Here is a 19,773-nt window from a genome sequence, read left to right on the forward strand (position 1 = left end):
CTATCTCCAACCAACGCTCCTTCACTAGTGTGTCATGATTTGTGCCTAATCACGAATCTTCCACGTGAACATGAAAACCGAGAACAGTCAACTAAATGGTGGGGTGGGCGACTGGCGCCGCAGTGAAGCTGCTGCCTGGAATACCCGCATTCCATGTCAGAGTGCTTGGTTCAAGCCCACTTCCAATCCAGCTCCTGCTAATGCACACTGCGACGCAGCAGACGATGGCTCAAGAACTTGGATCCCTGGCACCCACATGGGAGATCCAAATGGAGTTCCAAGCTCCTGACTTTGGCCTGGCCAGTCCTGGCTGTTGTGGGCATTTGGGGCGTGAACCAACAGATGAAAGACTGATTGCTCTTTCAAATAAAAGTGAAAATAAGGGGCCAGTGCTGTGGTGTAGCAGGTTAAGAAGCTACCTGCGATGTTGGCATCCCACATGGATGCTGGTTCAAGTCTCGGATGCTCTGCTTCTGACCCAGCTCCCTGCTAATGTGCTTGGGAAAGCAGTGGAAGATGGCCCAAGTGCTTGGGCCTCTGCATCATATGGGAGACCTGGAAGAAGCTCCCGGCTCCTGGCTTTGGATCAGCCCAGCTCCATCTGTTATAGCCATCTGGGGAGTGAACCAGCAGATAGAAGACTTCTTGCTCTGATTCTGCCTCTCCCTCTCTTTAACTCTGCCTTTCAAATAAATAAATATATCTTAAAAAAAGTAAAAGTGAAAATAAATTAAAATTTTTTTTAAAATGTTAAGTAGCTGAAGTTAAGTAATTAAGGATGTTGGGAACTCAAAAGAGCCAAAGTTCAGGCTCAAATGCTGATCATAAACACAAACTGAAGTTACCCTTCACAGAGAGATGTAAGAACAACAGGAAAGGGCCGGTGCTGTGGCATAGCGGGTAAAGCCGCCGCCTGCAGCGCCAGCATCCCATATGGGTGCCTATTCAAGTCCCACTGCTCCACTTCTGATCTGGCTCTCTGCTATGGTCTGGGACAGCAGTGGAGGCAGTCGAAGATGGCCCAATCCTCAGGCCTCTACAACAGCATGGGGGATCTGGAAGAAGCTCCTGGCTCTGCATTGGCCCAGCTCCAGCCATTGCGGCCATCTGGAGAGTGAACCAGTGGATGGAAGACTGCTTTCTCCTGCTTCTGCCTCTCTGTGGCTCTGCCTTTCAAATAAACAAATAAATCCTTAAAAAAAAAAAAAGAACAGCAAGAAAACCAGGATTTCTTAGGAAGTTTCAGAAATAGCTTCATCTACCTTCTAGCCATCTCCTATCATTTCTTCTGGGTTGTTTAACTGTTTACGATATAACCTATTTTTAAGAGACAATGTTTACCAGGCAAAAACCTGAAGCTAGACATAACATCACTGAAAATGTACACTCTGAAAAACAGGGATTTTAAGAGAAAACAAGATAACCTATTCCCCAAATGCTGAGCACTGTAGTGAAAACTGCAGAGGACAGAAATGAGTCAGAAGCTTTGAGTCCCACGTCCAGTTCCAGCATTTCTTATTGCGCAAGGTTGCCTTAGTCACGCGAGCTTGGGCTCCTGTCTGCGAGACATCTAAACACACGTCCTGCCTCCCGCGCATGGCTGCTATTAAGGGTTAACTGAGTAAAACACAAACCAAATGCTCACACAAATCTACAGGATTAGAACTGTCACTCAAGATCACTTAGATGCACAATGTCAAAGGACCCAGGAAGACAGTATCAAGTCCTGAGTTAACAACCATGTCAAAGCCTCAAAGCCAGCATAAACCATGGTTCATTTAAACAAAGTCAACACTTAAATTGGTAAGTAAGTTACCTGCTTGGCTTGGCTGGAAGCCACTGGGGTTAGGACTGGGTGAGGTGCTTTGGCTGGAGAGTATGGCACTGAAGAACTGAAAAACACAAAGCACACACTCAGAGAAAGGTACGAAGGGTGGAATCACATTCATCCTTGAGCTTGTGTTCTGCCAAATAAGTGATATCAATTTCTGGGTAGAATACAGGTGTCTGGGACCAACCAAATTCGTTTGATGTTTCTTGATTTAAGAATAGATTTTTAAATGTAGTTGGATTTTTGGCATTAAAGTCAAAGCAGTGATCCCAAAACTTATGTTCTTTCAGCAATCCTAACAGAAAAAACTGTAGTTATTCAAAACAAAGCTTTTTTTCTTACCTAGAAATAACCCCTCCCTCTCCTCAACGTTCCTCCTTATTCTAGACCACGTGAAGAATTCTTGATTCTCTTTTCTAAGCCTGAAAAAAGGTTCACCAGGACCGATGGGTACATTTGATCTGCTGTCACAGACACCTCACAGGTGCTACCCACAGAGGTCTCAGCGTCTAACCCTATCCAAGGGCACAAGGCTCGCCAGCATCACAGAGAGGATGCACACGCCCTGCCCTGCCTCCAGCCTCCGCCTGGCCCACTATGAAAAGCACAGCCCACGTGCAGGAAGAGTTCTCACCATCTTCTGTTAACCGTGAGCACTGTACACAGGGAGCAGCTATGTCAGTAATTAACTAGTGTTAATGTGGGGGGGGGGGTGGAGGTGGGGAGAAATCACATCACCTGTTGACATAATACACAACATCTTCATCATCATAATCCAACAATACAATCACAGACAAAAACTTCTTGGTTCCTTGGGGGCAGTTTTTCATTCAATCACTTTACCTACCTTCAGCCTAAAGCTATGCTGACGCACAGCAATCACTAAGATAATAGTTTTGAGGCTAGTTCCAGTCCCAGCTGCTCCCCTTCCAGTCCAGCTCCCTGTTAATGTGCCTGGAAAGGCAGGGAGGACGGCCCGACTGCTTGGGCCCCGGCACCCACACAGAAGATGTAGAGGAGGCTCCTGGTTCTTGATCAGCCCATCTCTGACCGCTGAGGCTATTTGAGGAAATGATAGATCTTTCTCTCTATCTCTACCTTTCAAGTTTATAAACTTAAAAAAAAAAAAAAAGACCAAAAAAATCCAGTTTTATTTTTTAGATCTCTATCTAGATTTGGGGAGAAGTAATATTTTTCCACCAAAATATTAACTTTTAAGAGCAAGAACAAAGATAGGCCACATCTCATAAAAGAACATGATCGACTTAACAATCCTTACACACACATTCCAATTCTCTGTTGAATAACACAGGACCCCTCCCATACGGTTTCTAACAGACTGACAGAGAAGACGACACCAGACTTATTCTCAATCACAGCACTTCCTTCATAACGCTCCTGCTGCAGCAGGAAGCAGCTGCACACAGGTGCCCTCGGGAGAACTCTCCCTGTTGCTGGATGTTCCACAGAACAGGCCCACGGGCACACCCCTCCCGCTCCACTTCTGCTCAGGCTTCAGGGAAGAACAAGAACGTGCCAGGAAGATGGCCAGGGACTGAGGCGAGCCTTGGGCAGGCAGAGCGGACTTGCTTAGAGACATGGTTTCAGCTCATGAGAATCACAAAGAAAATCAAACTTCTTCATGCTTTTCAAAGACAAACAGAAGAAACTAGAAATAAATATAAAAACAATTTACCCATATTTTAGAAAAAATTTTACACTCAAAATTCAGTTGTGACCTAATAATTAAAACTATGTACTACATTGTAATCTGTTTACTTGTGATAATGTTTATTACCTCCTGGGTACCCCAACACCCAAAATTAGGACTCAACAGCCTTATACATCATAACCTCCTTGTAGAAAATGCTGTTTAGTACAATCAGCCAATGTGTCAACTGACAAATCAGATTCAAGAAATCTCTACTATGATCCAAGAGAGCAAGCAGATTAGAACATTATACTCTCAAATGTTGTGCATGATCACTAGCCAAGAAATGGAAATCTATAGGGAAAAATGTTCAAGAGATGGAAAAGTCAAATTTCAAATTACTACATTTTAGATGACGATTCTGCTTTCTAGGAATATGGATCACAAAGATATTATCAGAAAATCATCTTTACACTTTGTTCCATAACTGAAAACAAAAGTCAAAGGTCCACAACCAGAAAATGGCACACAACCAGAACATCAGAGACGTGAACTCACTGCACACGACCACAAGTCACACTGCCCTCACGGGAACACTAGAGCTTCTGCTTCAGAAACGAGCGATGGAGGCAAGTGAGGACATTAAGAGCAGGGAGCTTCGGTTCATGACGGAAACTCCCAGAACATTTAAAATCTGACTTTCCATTACTTACATCACTCTGATTAAAAAAACAGTAAACTGAAGGTGAAAATAAGGAGTCTGATAAACAAGGAATATACCACAACAAACCTGTTTCAAACAAAGAACTTACACACAGAAGGGTTACTGTTGTTTCCTGTTTTTAACACCTTATTACGAATATGTGCTCATGTTGGCAGACCAATGCACATGTGTTCCTGGGACGCACACTCTACACACAGTTATAAAGTTGGGTTGAGACTGTGAAGCATCAATGAGGCGACAGTGAACGTGCCACTAGGAGTGCCCATGTTCTACTTCAGGGTGCTTGGGCCCAAGTCCCAGCTCTGCCTCTCATTCCAGCTTCCTGCTAATGCACACCCCGGAGGTAGCACTTGATGGCTTAAATATTTAAGTCCCTGCTACCCGTATGGGAGACCTCGATTGAATTTTGAACTCCTGGCTTGGAACTGGCCCAGATTGGGCTGTTTTGAGCATTTGGAGAGTGAACTGATATATGAAAGATCTGTCTGTCTCTGTCTTTAAAATAAAATTAAAAAAAAAAAATTTTTTTTTTAATTAAAAAAGACTGTAGGGGCCGGCGCTGTGGCGTAGAGGGTAAAGCCGTCACCTGCAGTGTCGGCATCTCATACGGGCACCGGTTCAAGTCCCAGCTGCTCCACTTCTGGTCCAGCTCTCTGCTGTGGCCTGGGATAGCAGTGGAGCATGGGCCCAACCCGTGTGGAAGACCCCAAAGAAGCGCCTGGCTCCTGGCTTTGGATCGGCACAGCTCCAGCCACTGCAGCCAATTGGGGAGTGGACCAGCGGATGGAAGACCTCTCTCTCTCTCTCTCTCTACCTCTCCCTGTAACTCTGTCTTTCAAATAAATAAAACAAATCTTTAGGGGAAAAAAAAAAAAAAAAGCCAGAGTTACAGAGAGAGAGGGAGAACAGAGAGTGAGACAGAGAGATCTGCCATCCCTAAATGGCCACAGTGGTCAGGGCTGGGCCAGGCCAAAGTCAGGAGCTTCATCTAAATCTGCTAAGTGGATTCAGGGGCCCATACAATTGGGCCATAGTTCCCTGCCTTCCCAGACACATTAGCAGGGAGCTGAAAGTAGAACAGCTGAGACTTGAACCAGTATCCACACAGGATGCTGGCTTCAAGGGCAGCTTAACTTGCTTTGCCACAATGCTGAACCCAGTGGGATAAATATTTACCTTGTTAAAATTCAGTAAAGTTTCAGGAACCTCTAAGAAAGGACCTAGCTGAGATACATATATATGCTGATATAGATAGATATTATTTGACAGGTAGCGTTATAGACAGTGAGAGAGACAGAGGGTTAAGTACTTGCTCACCTATTTCAATATTTTAAAGGGCTTAAAAACAGAAGAATCAGTTATGTCTTACTGTGGTAAGCCTTAGTCATATGTAATGTTTTATATATATTCATATATACACACCTTTTATTTAATCACATATAACTTTTTATATATATTCATATATCAAAGAGGTCTAAGATTTCTAAGCCACTAGAATTAATTATTTAATGAATAATGACTTTTTTGTAATACTGGAAAGGTGAGAAAAGTAAGGAGACAGAACAACTCATTAGGAATAACTGAAGAAACAAAGGAATTGAGAAGAAAAAATAAGGAAGAAATACAAGATATCGAAAACAACAACCACTGATTCATTCTTGGGAGCTCCTTTCATCAGTCAGCAGAGGTATGGCTGACACCTGCTGTCCTCACTGGAAAATGTCATGGTTTTGAAGATCCAAACATTACTCAGAACATTATCCAAAATTCTGTTAAATCAAGCTACAGTTCCTGCATTAATGTCAAGATGCTAAGTAGCTTTAATAATGTAAGTTGGAACTTGCATTAGAGTTTTGAAATGACCCATATTAAACATGAAAAGAGAATTCTGAAGAATATTTAGTGACATGAAAAAAAGTAAACAATTAGGGTTCACGATTTACCTGAAAGAGATTACAAAGCAGCATGTATCCAAATTCTGCCTTCCAAAGCCAAATTTTCATAAAGTTGAAAAAATAAATGGAAATTATATATAATTAATGGATGAATGGATGAAAAATAGATGAAGCCACTGAATACGAGATACACCAATATGAGACAGACCATGTAAGCTCATCCTGTCTTCTGTAAGATACCACTCAGAGGAGCCAGTGTTCTGGTGCAGCAGGCAAAGCCACCGCATGGGCACCAGTTCAAGTCCCAGCTGCTCCACTTCCCATTCAGCTCCCTGCTAATGTGCCTGGGAAAGCAGCAGAGGACTGGCCCAAGTCCTTGGGCCCCTGCACCCACGTGGGAGACTTGGATGAAGCCCCTGGCTCCTGCCTGTGGCCTGGGTCAGCCTTGGCCACTGAAGCCATTTGGGAATGAACCAGGAGATGGAAGATCTCTCTCTGTCTCTCTGTAATTCTGCCTTTCAAATAGATAGATAGATAGATAGATAGAAAGATAGAAAGAGAGAAAGAGAGAGAGAAAGAAAGAAAGAAATACACTCAGAAAAAGTTAAATACAAAAGTGAAAACTTAAAATATACTTAGGAAACTGCTGCTTCAAAGAATCTGAAAGTCTGTCATTTTACAATGAACACAATCCCTTCTCAATTTTCTCTATGGGAGATGGCAACAATTATGATTACCACTTTCTGATTCACAGTAAAGTTTACCTAGTGTTCAGTAAGAGTTTATTAAAAAGAAACTACACACTAGACACCATGCTGAATACACAGCTAAATAACCACGCCACAGCCCAACTCTGGGGAAAGGAAAAGTTTCTTCAAGGTTCCTTCTCATTGTTGTGCCAGAAAAGGAGCACACCGACTGCTCCTAAAACAGCCTTTATCAAAGATCAGCTGAATGCTCCGAGAAAACAGCCTGGACAAAGGTGAAGACAAGTCTCCACGAGGCCCTTCACACGTGCGATTAAAGGCTAAAATATCCCAGAGACACCAGATTACACTTTAGAAAATGTTAGCTCCAGTCCTGTGTAACACTCTAATACTCACCGTTCTGTGGCTTTTCTTCTTGCTTGCCCTACACTAGGGATCTGGCTATCATCCCCAAATTCTGATGCACAGTTCTTTCCCTTGAGAGGTTTGCAACAACCACAAATACCACCTTTGTCTAAACAGCATACCAAAGCTCTGAGATCAAAAGATAGGAAAGCAGTTGGGCTCACTTTTTGACTGTTAGTATGGTCTTGAATAACTGAAAAATTACTGAGGGGCCAGCACTGTGGTGAAGTGGGTTAATCCCACACCTACAGCGCTGGCAATCCCAGTTGGATGCTGGTTCAAGTCCTGGCTGCTCCCCTTCTGATCCAGCTCCCTGCTGGTGTGCTTGGGAAAGTAGAAGATGGCCCAAGTGCTTGGAGCTCTGCACCCACATGGGAGACCTGAATGAAATTCCTGGCTCTGGCCTGGCCCAGTCCCAGCTGTTGCAGCCATTTTGGAGGTGAACCAGTGGCTAGAAGATCTAACTCTGCCTTTCAAATAAATAAATCTTTTCTTAAAAAATTACTGAAACAGGCAATGTCCAGACAAATGGACTGAAAGAGAATACCAGTGGAGCAGCAAAGCAGGACCAGTGGACAAGTGGAAGCAGTGCAGTGCGGAGCTCTGCTCTGGGGGGCAGCAGAGTAGGCGTGTGTGGAAAACCCCAGGATCCGGGCTGGACGAAGCAGGGCACCAGACTCTCAACTCCTCGAATGACATTGGTCCTCCCAATTCCCACGTTCAAACTGAGAGAATGTCTCTCTGATCTCCCCTACACCACCAGGGAGGGTGGCTGGTGAAACGGCAGCTTTGACACGTACACAGTAGAACAGCGTGGGCAGCCGCACTGCCAGGGTGCTGGAGGGGAGTCAGCACCTGGAATTCTCAATACAGAGGCAGAGTAAGGACACGTGAACTCCAGCAGCAATGACCTGCTTCTCAAGCGTGGCATGGAAGAGAAGCTGGAGGTCTCCCAACAGCGGAGATTAAGAGACTTCAAACAAAAGCAGACGTAATTTCTAAATACAGAAACGCCTGGTCAGAGGACGTGGAGAGACTGTCAATCTCTAGATCACCAGTTTTTAGAATTAATAGTCCGGCCGGCACCGCGGCTCAATAGGCTAATCCTCCACCTGCGGCACCGGCACACCAGGTTCTAGTCCCGGTTGGGGCGTCGGATTCTGTCCTGGTTACTCTTCTTCCAGTCCAGCTCTCTACTGTGGCCCGGGAAGGCAGTGGAGGATGGCCCAAGTGCTTGGGCCCTGCACCCGCATGGGAGACCAGGAGAAGCACCTGGCTCCTGGCTTCGGATCGGCGCAGTACGCTGGCCGTAGCGGCCATTTGGGGGGTGAACCAATGGAAGGAAGACCTTTCTCTCTGTCTCTGTCTCTGTAACTCTGCTTGTCCAAAAATAAAAATAAAAATAAAATAAATAGTCCACTTAGACCTCAAGGGGCAACTTTGGAATTCTGAGCATTAAATAAATTCCTTAACAAACAAACAATTTCAAGTATTCCCCTGACATAACAGCCTGCTGTGTGTCACAGGTAGACCTGCACGTGGTAAAGAGCGAACTGAGTATATATCACGATGGACTTTAACGACTTATGCGGCAATTACTACTGGCATGATGAAAAGGACACTCTCCTCCTCCATAGCCTTGGCAGCTCAAGACAAGAGCCTCAGGTGATCACTGACCTCATAAACAAGAGTGTCAACTGTTAAATCAACAACAGCCGTCACTGTGCACCTGCTCCCCTTGTAGACCTCTGCCCTCAATAAGTTGTACTATGAGAAGTAGCAGTAAAACTAGTCTTCAAGCAGTATTTTATACTCCGTGTGTCTGTGTGGGTGCAAACTGTTGAAATCTGTACTTAGTATAGAGCCGATCTTCTGTATATAATGACAATTATAATAATAATATATTATAATAATCAGCTGTCTATCCCTCTGTAACCTGAGGCCTTAACGGAAAATACTCACGCCATGACAGCAGCAACGCTGCTCCCTACAGGCAATCTGTTCACTGGTTTAAACACATGAAAGGTTGTTAACGTACCCCATGGCTGTGGAGGAGGCTGCAGGATTATTCTTCAACTCCTGCACATTTACCACTTGAGGGACGTTCTTCAAAGTTGATTCCGTCAAAGTACTAACAGCTGTTTGAACAGAGGAGAGAAAGAACCATATTACTATGGGGAAGGATAAAACACTGTGGCCTCATTTAAACGAACACACAGAAATGAACTCATGATCCAAGTCCTTGGGCCCCTGCACCCACATGAGACCCAAAAGAAGCTCCTGGTCCTGGCTTTGGATTGGCACAGCTCTGGCCATTGTGGCCAACTGGGGAGTGAACCAGTGGATGGAAGACCTACCTCTCTCTCTGCCTCTCCTTCTCTCTCTGTGTAACTCTTTTAAATAAACAAACAAATCTTTAAAAAAAATCATAAAGAGTACAACAAAGAATTGTATTTTCAGAAAACTCAAAGATACCTTAAAAAAGTAACTTTGTTTTTGCTCCTTAGTGTGTATTTTAGGCATCTTAACAGAGGTTTTAACTTTGCCTGGAAATCTTTTGATTCGCGGGCAGGCATGTGGCTCTGAGGTTAAAATGCCACCTGGGATGCTGGCACCCCATGTTAGAGGGCCGGGGTCAAGTCCTGGCTCCACTCCCAATTTGTGTGTATGTGCTGCCAAGGCGAGCAGGTGGCTCCACTCCCAGATCCAGCCTCCTGCTCACGCACACTCTGGGAGGCAGCAGTGACAACTCAGGTGCTTAGGCCCCTGCCACCCACGTGAGAGACCCAGAGACTAAGTCCCAGGCTCCTGGCTTAGGCCCCTGCCACCCACGTGAGAGACCCAGACTGAGCCCCAGGCTCCTGGCTTTGTCCAACTCAGCCCTGGCTGTTAGAGTATTTGAGGGGTGGTGATGTGGGAAGTGAGCTAGACTGCTTCCTGCAATACCAGCATGCATAGCAGAGTGAGGATTTGAGTCCTAGATCCTCATCTTTCAATCCAGCTCCCTGTTAATGTGCCTGGGAAGGAAGTAGATTATGGCCCTGGTACTTGAGCCCCTACCATCCATGTGGGAGTCCTGGCTGGAGCCCCAGGCTCCTGGTTTTGGCCTGGCCATTTGGGAAGTGAACTACTGGATGGAACATCCCTCTCCTTATCACTCTGTCTTTAAAAAAATAAGAGTATTTGAGAAAGGAGTCAGTGGTGGGGGGATCTCTCTTTGTCTCTCTGCCTTTCAAATAAATAATAAATGCACAAAATTAAAAAAAAAAACCTTTTGATTTACCACTACTTAATAGCAATTCTTTTTTGCCTAAATAAAACCACCATGTCTTTTCAGTGTTTTAAAAGGAACTCTCTAAGGGCCAGTGTTGTGGCAATGTGGGTAAAGCTGCCACCTGCAATGCCAGCATCCCATGTGGGCACCATTCATGTCCTGGCTGCTCCACTTCCGATCCAGTTCCCTGCTAGTGGCTGTGAAAGCAGCAGCAGATAACTCAAGTCCCTGAGCCCTTGCTATCCACATGGGAGACCTGGAAGAAGCTCCTGGCTTTGGCTTAGCCCAGCCCGGGTTGTGTGGCCATTTGAGGAATGAAGCAGTGAGGAGGAGATCTCTCTTTCTCTCTCTCTCTCTCTCTCTCCCCTCTCTCTGTGTAGCTCTTTCAAATAAATAAAGAAATCTTAAAACAAACAATCTAAATCAGTAGATGTTTAAAGCAGTGATAAAACTGAAAAACATTTCTATTCAGCTAAAACCGAAATATTGGCTTGTATCAGAGTTTCTCAACCCTGGCAATGCTGACATTTTGGGACTTGATAACCTTTTGTGGCACGGGTACTTCGTGCACTTTAAGGGTTGTTTTGCAGCACTTCCGGCCTCAACCCACTAGATGCCAGCAACACTGGCAACTCTTTGGGGGTGGAAGAGAGTCTCTGGTCGAGAACCACTGGCTTATAAAATTAATAGTTAGCAATAACTAGTCTTTGAGGCAAACTACCAAGATTGCTAAATCCAAATACAAAAATTTTGGATAACCACAAACCACTGACAATCGAAGTGCTGAGCAGTTCATTAGAATTTTCGTCTGCAAAGGTACCATTTACAGTAAGATGAAGTTTTACAGAAACAGAAAGCACAGGTCAGACCCCAGGTGCTGCTCACAGCTGGTCAGGTACCTCCGCTCGCTGCATCTTGCTCAGATCCAGAACAAGCACACCAAATGGCTGGGATCCTTCAGCTGCTGTAAGACAACTCTGACATGACTGCACTACCTAAGCTCAAAAATTAATTGTGGGGCTTAAAGCAGACATGATCCGACAGCAGGGATCATGAATTTCATAAGAAACACCACTGACTGCCCACCTGCCTGGTGTGCAGACCTAGCACCTCCCCCCCCCCACCCCCCCGGTGAAAGGACCAAGCTCCAGACCGCATCTTGCATTCCTGAACTTCCCCACCAGGGGAGGCGCCGCTGTATCAGTCTTCTCTCCTGCAGGGCAGCAGACAGCCTGCAGTCCCCCCTCCACCCGAGTCCTATCTGTGACTCAGACACCTCGCGGTGAGCCTCTGCAGGGCATGGGGCCGCAGCGTTTACCTGGCGCTTGGCTGGCCATCTGCCGTCTCAGCGCTGCAGCAGCAGCGGCCTGGGGGGCTGAGATGGAGTGGGCAGGACTCGGTGCACCATGTTTTACAGTTTTGGTGGCAAGCATTGTGCTATCTGCCCCTTGAGGAATAATTTTGCTAGCAGATGCCGACACTGTGGGAACAAGAAAAATGAAATGAGAAAGTGGACCAGAGAAGAACATGGAGAAGTTAACATGCTAAATGCTCCGTCTTAGGTTGTAGGGAAAACATTAAAACTGAACTTGTTGCGCATAAATGCAGACAAGCAGCCGAAACTGATAGGCTGGCACTCTCATCTTTCAGAGACGACACAGCAATCTGCCTGGGCGCCTCTCCTGCGAGCTAGAACGCTTCCTGGGATCCTTCTGCTCTCATGCTGATTGCTGTAACGTTTACAGCAATACGGACTGCTTCCTGACGTCTCCTAAAATCTACTCACTCCAGTACCTCACCTCCTAAGTGTTTGTTCTCTGCTAGCAGTGACTAGGAGGCAAGGCCCCGACACGTGGCACCGATGCTGTCAGAACACAGTGCGGGCTGCTCCAGGGACAACGGGCCTGGGGCTGAGTTCAGAGGCAGAATACGCAGCACAATGGATTTGGAGGTCCGAGCATAGACGGCGGTTTATACTGCAGTGAGCAGCCCTCTGTCTACTCCTGAGAGAGACCTGCTATCCCACAAGCTGGACTCAACGGGAGAGCCGGTGTGGGGCACAACCCTGAAGAGGCCTTTCCCCCATGGCTTACCCGCTGCTTTTAGGGGGATACACACCTTCTGAATCAACCAATTTCTGGAATACTAGCAGAAATAGGCTGCTCACAACCTTCCTGATGATATGATAAAAACCTGGCTGTAGTCTCCTCATTAGCTGGAAACCTCACAAGGGAAACAGACGGGTCCCTGTCTCACCGTCAACTTACCTGCAGGGGCCAACGTGCCAGGTGAAGAACCGAGAGGCAGATGGGACTTTGCAAAAGGCATCGCCTGGGGCAGGAGACTGGGCTGGACGGAAGCGGTGCGGGTCACAGGTGCGTGCCGAGGGACCTGGACCACTGTCTCCTTGTCTTCACAGGGTGCCCGGGCGTCTTCACTCTCCAGAGACTGGGAGACAGACGACGTTGAGCTGGCTTCATCCAAGTCTTCATAGTATCTTTGAGACAGGAAGGCTGAACGAGACAGGTTGGCTACAAAAGGCCCAAACAAACCACAACTTAGAGAACTCAAAGGAAGTCCAAAAGCTATGTAATTTTCTGTCAATAGAGAAATATTCCAATTTTTAAAATGACTTAATTATTACTTCTTTTAAGTGGAAACAGCTGTAGCCAAATGTGAACAAAGATGGTTTTGGGTCTCTGCTTAAATGGGGTTTTAAAAACTGAGCTGTGTAGGACAAGAACATCTTGACTGTCAAGAGAATGTGAGAAAGTGATACAGTGATGCTGGTGTAAAAGCAGAGACCTTGAAATGCCAACAGAAGTTCTCACAGGTGGAATATTAATAATATGTCAGAAAAGAAACAGACAAGCTTTCAGGTAGGGCAAACAGTCACACCACTGCAGTCACTTTCCAACAATAAAACTGAACAAGACAGAATGTCCTTCATCCCGAATGTCTCAGACAACTCTAGTAACTAATTCTTCTGAGCCAGAAAGTTAGTTGTTTTTTTAAACAAAAAAAGGAAACTTAATCCTAGCCTTCTGTTTTTATTTCTTCTTTTGAGCTATGAAAACTTAAAAAAAAAAAAATTAAACTATGAAGTAAGGCTTTATGCTACGTTAGTTTCTACCATGAATTTCAAAAAGCATGTCATAGCAAACAGCATGGTGGCACACAGGTTAAGCTGCTGCCTGTGGATGTCTGCAGCCCATGCCAGAGTGCTGGTTCCAGTTCTGGTCGCTCCACTTCCAGTCCAGGTTCCTGCTAACTGTGCTTGGGACAACAGCAGAAGGTAGCCTATGTGCTTGGGCCCCTGCCACTCCCTGAGTACCAGGATGGAGTTCCAGGTTCCTGTCTTTGGCCTGGCTCAGATCTGGCTGTTGCAGCCCTTTAGGGAGTGAACCAAAGGATGGGATATTTTTCACTTTCTCTCTCTCTGACTCTGCCTTTCAAATAAATAAATCTTAAAAAAACAAAACAAAAAGCCAAATCTAAGGGTGGGTATTGCAGGGCAGCAGGTTAAGCTACATGCCAAATCAGAGGGCCTGGATCACGTCCTGCTTCCCCTTCCAACTGACGTCCTGCTAAGGTATATCCCAGGAGGTAGCAGTGCTACCCACACGGAAGACCCAGATGGCGTTACTGGCTCCTGGCTTCACCTGGCCCAGTCCTGGTTGCTGCAGGCATTTTGGGGAGTGGAACTGCAGATGGAAGATCTCTTTCTCTGTTGTTCTGCTTTTCAATAAATAAACTAACAAATGTATTTGGGGGGGGGGGGGAGTGGTTATGAGCAGAGGCTAAAAAATAGACCATGGGCCAGTGCTGTGGTAAAGCAGGTTAACGCCCTGGCCTGAAGCACCGGCATTCCATATGGGTACCAGTTCGAGTCCCGGCTGCTCCACTTCCAATCTGGCTCTCTGCTATGGCCTGGGGAAGCAGTAGAAGATGGCCCAACTCTTGGGCCCCTGCACCCATGTGGGAGACCCGGAAGAAGCTCCTGGTTCCCAGCTTCAGATCGGCGCAGCTCCAGCCGTTGCGGCGAATTGGGGAGTGAACCATCGGATGGAAGACCTCTCTCTCTATCTGCCTCTCCTCTCTCTGTGTAACTCTGATTTTCAAATAAATAAATAAATCTTTAAGAAAGTAACAAATATACAGTTTTATAATATTTTTCGTTATAGATGGTATTGTTTGTTTGAGAGGCAATGTATTTCTATATACCATATTCAACATAAAAAAATAAAATTTAGGGGCTGCCATTGTGGCACAGAGGGTACGGTAAAGCTGCTGCTGGCCTGAGTTCTAGCTGCTCCACTGCTGGGGATCTGGAGACCTGCCACCCACGTGGGAGACCTGGAAGAAGCTCCGGATTTCCACCTGGCCCTGCCCCAGCTGTTGTGGCCATTTGGGGAGTGAACCAGCAGATGGAAAATCTCTCTCCTTCTCTCTAACTCTTTCAAATACATAAGTAAATCTTAAAAAAATAAATGAAGTAAAATTTAACGGAAAAAATCTAACATCATAAAAGCTCAAAAATATTAAATTCTGGGGCAAGCACTTAGCTTCGGAATTGAGACGTCCCCATCCCACACTGGAGCACCTGGGTTCGATTCTCGGCTCCAGCTCCTGACTCCAGCATCTTGCCAACGCAAACCCTGGGAGCAGCAGCAGTGGCTCAAGTAATCGGGTTCTGCCACCCAGAGCGGAGACCTGCACTGGGTTCCCAAGTCCTGGCTTTGGACTTAGCTCAGCTCCCAGCCAGCCTGGGCGCCTGGGAAATTAACTCGCAGCTGTGAGCTCTCTCTGCTTCTTAAATTAAAAAAAGGGAAATTAAAATTTTAGCAATAAATCTAACAAAAGATGTGCTGTCTCTCAGCAGAAAACAGAGAGAGAAGTGCACGTCAGTAACAGACTGAGAGGCCAGCAGTGCAAATGTGACGGTCAAGTTACTTCAGAGACTGAACACAGTCCCAGCTGAAACTGTAATTTTCTTTGAAGGTTGAAGGAGGCAGAATTCCATCCCTTTTTATTATAGCAGTAAAATACACATAAAATTTAACATGCCCATCCAAAGCCAGGAGCCTGGAGCTACTTCCAGGTCTCCCACATGCATGCAGGGACTGCTCCATCCCCCACTGCTCTCCCAGGCTCATTAGCAAATAGTTGGATTGGAAGTGGAGCAGCCAGGACTTGAACTGGTGCCCACATGGGATGCCGGCACTGAAGGCGGTGGTTTCACCTGTTCCGTGACAGCGCTGGCCCCGATCTGTTTATTTTTAAATATTGATTTTAGATAGATTATTGGATTACTGATCTAACTGTGAAAGGCAAAACACTGTTTATAAAAAATAAGAAAGCTGCACACATACTTTGATTACCTAGACAAAGAGGATTTTTCTTAAACAGAATGCAAGAAGCACTGTTAAAGACTGATTAATGTTACTATCTTACAATTAAGAACTTCTATTTCTCAAATGCCATAATTAAAAGAGTAAAAGGCAAAGTGGATATTATAATGCATAAAACCAACAAAGGGATGTTATCTGGAATTTATAAAAAAATTATAAATCAGTAAGATTATCCAATAGAGAAAGGAGCAAAAGACTTATCAGGATATCCAAGTGGCGAATAAAATATATACAATATTTCTACTAGAAAATGCCCGGCAATATCAAGCTGGCATGCACAGAGAACAGGAAGCTCCCACAGGAACGCTGAAGTAAAATCGGTATAACCATTTAGGAAAGCTGAGCGGGGCAGGTGTGTGGTCCAGTGGTTGAGACACGGGTACCTCACATGAGAGTGCTTGGGTTTGGTTCCATCTCCAGCTCTCGACTCCACTTTCCTGCCAATTTAGATTCTAGGATGCAGCAGGTAACTGCTCAAGTACTTGGGTCTCTGCTACCCACGTGGGAGACCCAGACTAAGTGCGGGGGCTTTGATCTGGTCTAGTCCTAGCCAATGTGGGTATTTCGGTAGTGAACCAACACATGAGAGCTCTCTCCCTCTCAAATAAGTCTCTATATATTTTTTAAAGCTGAGCACATAGACAGAGGACAAGCCATCTTAGCTATGTGGTCAAATGAGGAGCACGTGTATCCAAGAATGTTCAGAACAACATGCTTAAATGAGAAACAGCACACATCTCACAAGACAATGGACAAAAACAAGTAGAGCATTACTAATACAATGGAATACTATGCAGCAACAGAGATAAACAAATACTACCTACAGGCAACACTACAGGTCAATCTCAAAAACTTGATGTGGAACAAGGGAAGCCCATCTGGAGAATAAATGAATGGACTTACATAGTATGTAAAGACCAAAAAGGCAAATCAAGTTACAGTGTTTGGTGAGGCAGCCTTAAATAAGGAAAAAAGGAGACAAGAGAACGACAACTTCATGTAAAATGTGGCTGGACCCTAGGTTGTTGGTTTTTTTTTAAGTCAAGCTGTAGGACACAGGAAGGAGAGCTGGCACGTTAGAGAACACCGTTCTGTGTTAAATTTTCTGACTCTCTTAACTCTGCTCCTACTGTAAAGAGGACACCCTGTATAGAGGACACACACAAAATACTGAGGAGTAAAGGGCCCTGTCCTCAGCTTGTTCTCAAACAGTCCAGCAAAAGTAACACTATATGTCTGGGCCCCGGGATGGAGGGTGGCTCACCACCAATACGAACTGGTAAGCATGGATGAAGAGTAAGTGAAGTGGCTGCTCACTGGAGTCTTGGAATTGGCAGTTTCAATTTTTTTTTCAAAATAAATTAAAAACCCCTGGGGCAGGCCTATGGCGCAGTGGGTTAAGCTGCCACCTGACACCAGCATCCCACAGAAACACTGGTTTGAGTCAGAGCTGCTCCACCTCTGATCCAGCTCTCTGTTTATGCAACTGGAAAAGCAGTGGAAGACGGCCTAAATACTTGGACCCCTGCCATCCACATGGGAGACCAGACGGAGTTCCAGGCGTCTGGCTTCAGCCTGGCCCAGTATTGGCCATGGTCACCATTTGGGAAGTAAGCCAAAGGATGGAAGATCTCTCTCCTATTCACTCTCTCTGTTGCAGCCATCCAGAGAGTGAAACAGAAAATGGAAGATTTCTGTCACACTTTCCAAATGATAAATATTTAAAAGACAGGGGCCAGCGCTGTGGTGTAGTGAGTAAAGCCAAATGGAGACTGGTTCGAGTCCCGGTTACTCCATTTCTGATCCAGCTCCCTGCTAATGTGCCTGGGAAAGCAGTAGAAGATGGTCCAAGTCCTTGGGCCCCTGCACCCACGTGGGAGACCCAGAAGAAGCTCCTGGCTCCTGGCTTCGGATCAGCGCAGCTCCGGCCGTTGCAGCCAACGGGGGAGTGAACCAGCGGATGGAAGACCTCTCTCTCTACCTCTCCTCTCTCTGTGTAACTCTGACTTTCAAATAAATAAATAAATCTTTAAAAAAAAAAAAATTTAAGGCAATTCAATGCCAAGAAAGGTTGTCGTTAGTTACATGACCTCTTTTCAGTACGTGATCTCAGCCGTCATGCCTAGTCAGGACTTCTGCTGTTCGTTCTAAAGAAGCCAAGCCTTCTTCCCAAGTGCAGTCTCAAAATCCCTTATACATCAGAAAAGTAAAGCTGCTCCAGCCCAAGCAGAGGCTGGCATCTAGCTCGGTCAGCCCTCAACTCTCACACCTCAAAGCCACATAACCTGAGGAAAAGAAGTGTAAAAGCCAAACCAGCTACTCTCAACTGCTTCGTCAAGGGCGTATCAGTAACTTCTTACTCTAAAACTCGGATCCACACGGTTCTGGAGATGTTTTCTCAAATCTCAAGAAAACACACACACACCCCATCCTCACCCACAGACAATATAGTCTATCATAAAAAATTCCTCCTTTACCTGGAGCGGTGGACCTCACCGGCGGGGTCTTCCTCTTGGACAAGAAGTTTCTCAGCTGTGCCTGTTTCACCGGGGACAGCTTAGCTGTAAAAAATTCACGAACCAATCAATATGAGAATATGTAAAAAAGTTCATGGAAAACGCGTATTATGAAAAATCTATGCACGGATTACAAAACTTCAAAAGATAAGCGTATCTTTAATTCCATTTTCCACAAACTTCTTACAGTACCTTCATGTTAAGACTGGCTTTTATGATTACTGACGTCATAAACAAGAGTGTCAATTTGTTAAGTCAACAACAGGAGTCACTGTGCACTTACTCCCCACGTAGGATCTCTGTCCTTAATGTGTTGTACAATGTGAATTAATGCTATAACTAGTACTCAAGCAGTACCTTACACTTTGTGTTTCTGTGTGGGTGCAAACTGTTGAAATCTTTACTTAGTATACACTAAATTCATCTTCTGTATATAAAGATAATTGAAAATGAATCTTGGGCCGGCGCCGTGGCTTAACAGGCTAATCCTCCACCTTGTGGTGCCAGCACACCAGGTTCTAGTCCTGGTTCGGGCACCGGATTCTATCCCGGTTGCCCCTCTTCCAGGCCAGCTCTCTGCTATGGCCCGGGAAGGCAGTGGAGGATGGCCCAAGTTCCTGGGCCCTGCACCCCATGGGAGACCAGGAGAAGCACCTGGCTCCTGCCTTCGGATCAGTGAGATGCGCCGGCTGCAGCGGCCATTGGAGGGTGAACCAACGGCAAAAAGGAAGATCTTTCTCTCTGTCTCTCTCTCACTCACTATCCACTCTGCCTGTCCAAAAAAAAAAAAAGAAAAGAAAGTGAATCTTGATGTGAATGGAATGGGAGAGGGAGCAGGAGAGGGGAGGGTGGCGGGTGGGAGGGAAGTTATGGGGGGGAAAGCCACTATCATCCAAAATCTATACTTTGGAAGTTTATATTTATTAAATAAAAGTTAGAAAAAAAAAAAAAGATTGGCTTTTATGATGCCAGCAGCTGGAAAAGGAAAAACAGACAAAGCTAAAGACTGACGGGGACGCGTTACCTGGCACTGTGGGCAGTGGCTTAGTGTGAGAGTCTATGGCAGTTTTCAGCAAAGCATTGCGCAGACTTTCCAAGTCACTGTCAAAACTGAAAGACGACAGTGTTAGGAGCTGAAACCTGAGGCCATGCAGATGCCCTGTCCTCCTAAATGTGAACGCAGGAGATCAGAGCATCCCCCACACAATCCTATCTGCTTACCTGAGTCCATCAACCAAAGACAAGACATGGCGACCTCACTCATCTATCACCATCAGACCAAACACAACACCATGGGGCCTCTAGAACGGGCAATTAAAGTCTACACATTTGGCCTAGAAACAGGAATCCTAGGGCATC

General features: G+C 45.6%; 1 protein-coding gene across 5 annotated transcripts in view; it reads right to left on the reverse strand.

Annotated features, from left to right (window-relative positions):
* The window catches only part of NUP214 (nucleoporin 214), a 107,688-nt gene that overhangs the window by 45,598 nt on the left and 42,317 nt on the right, over positions 1-19,773 (reverse strand). For all 5 annotated transcript variants that reach the window (XM_062207363.1, XM_062207362.1, XM_062207361.1 and 2 more), the window contains exons 20-25: positions 19,439-19,524; positions 18,376-18,459; positions 12,755-13,018; positions 11,806-11,967; positions 9,252-9,351; positions 1,817-1,892 (exon numbers count right to left, since the gene is read on the reverse strand). In XM_062207363.1, coding sequence (XP_062063347.1) covers positions 1,817-1,892; positions 9,252-9,351; positions 11,806-11,967; positions 12,755-13,018; positions 18,376-18,459; positions 19,439-19,524 — 772 coding nt within the window. The remainder of the gene's footprint in view (positions 1-1,816; positions 1,893-9,251; positions 9,352-11,805; positions 11,968-12,754; positions 13,019-18,375; positions 18,460-19,438; positions 19,525-19,773) is intronic.

Source organism: Lepus europaeus, chromosome 12, assembly GCF_033115175.1.
Source record: "Lepus europaeus isolate LE1 chromosome 12, mLepTim1.pri, whole genome shotgun sequence".
Taxonomy (NCBI): Eukaryota; Metazoa; Chordata; class Mammalia; order Lagomorpha; family Leporidae; genus Lepus; species Lepus europaeus.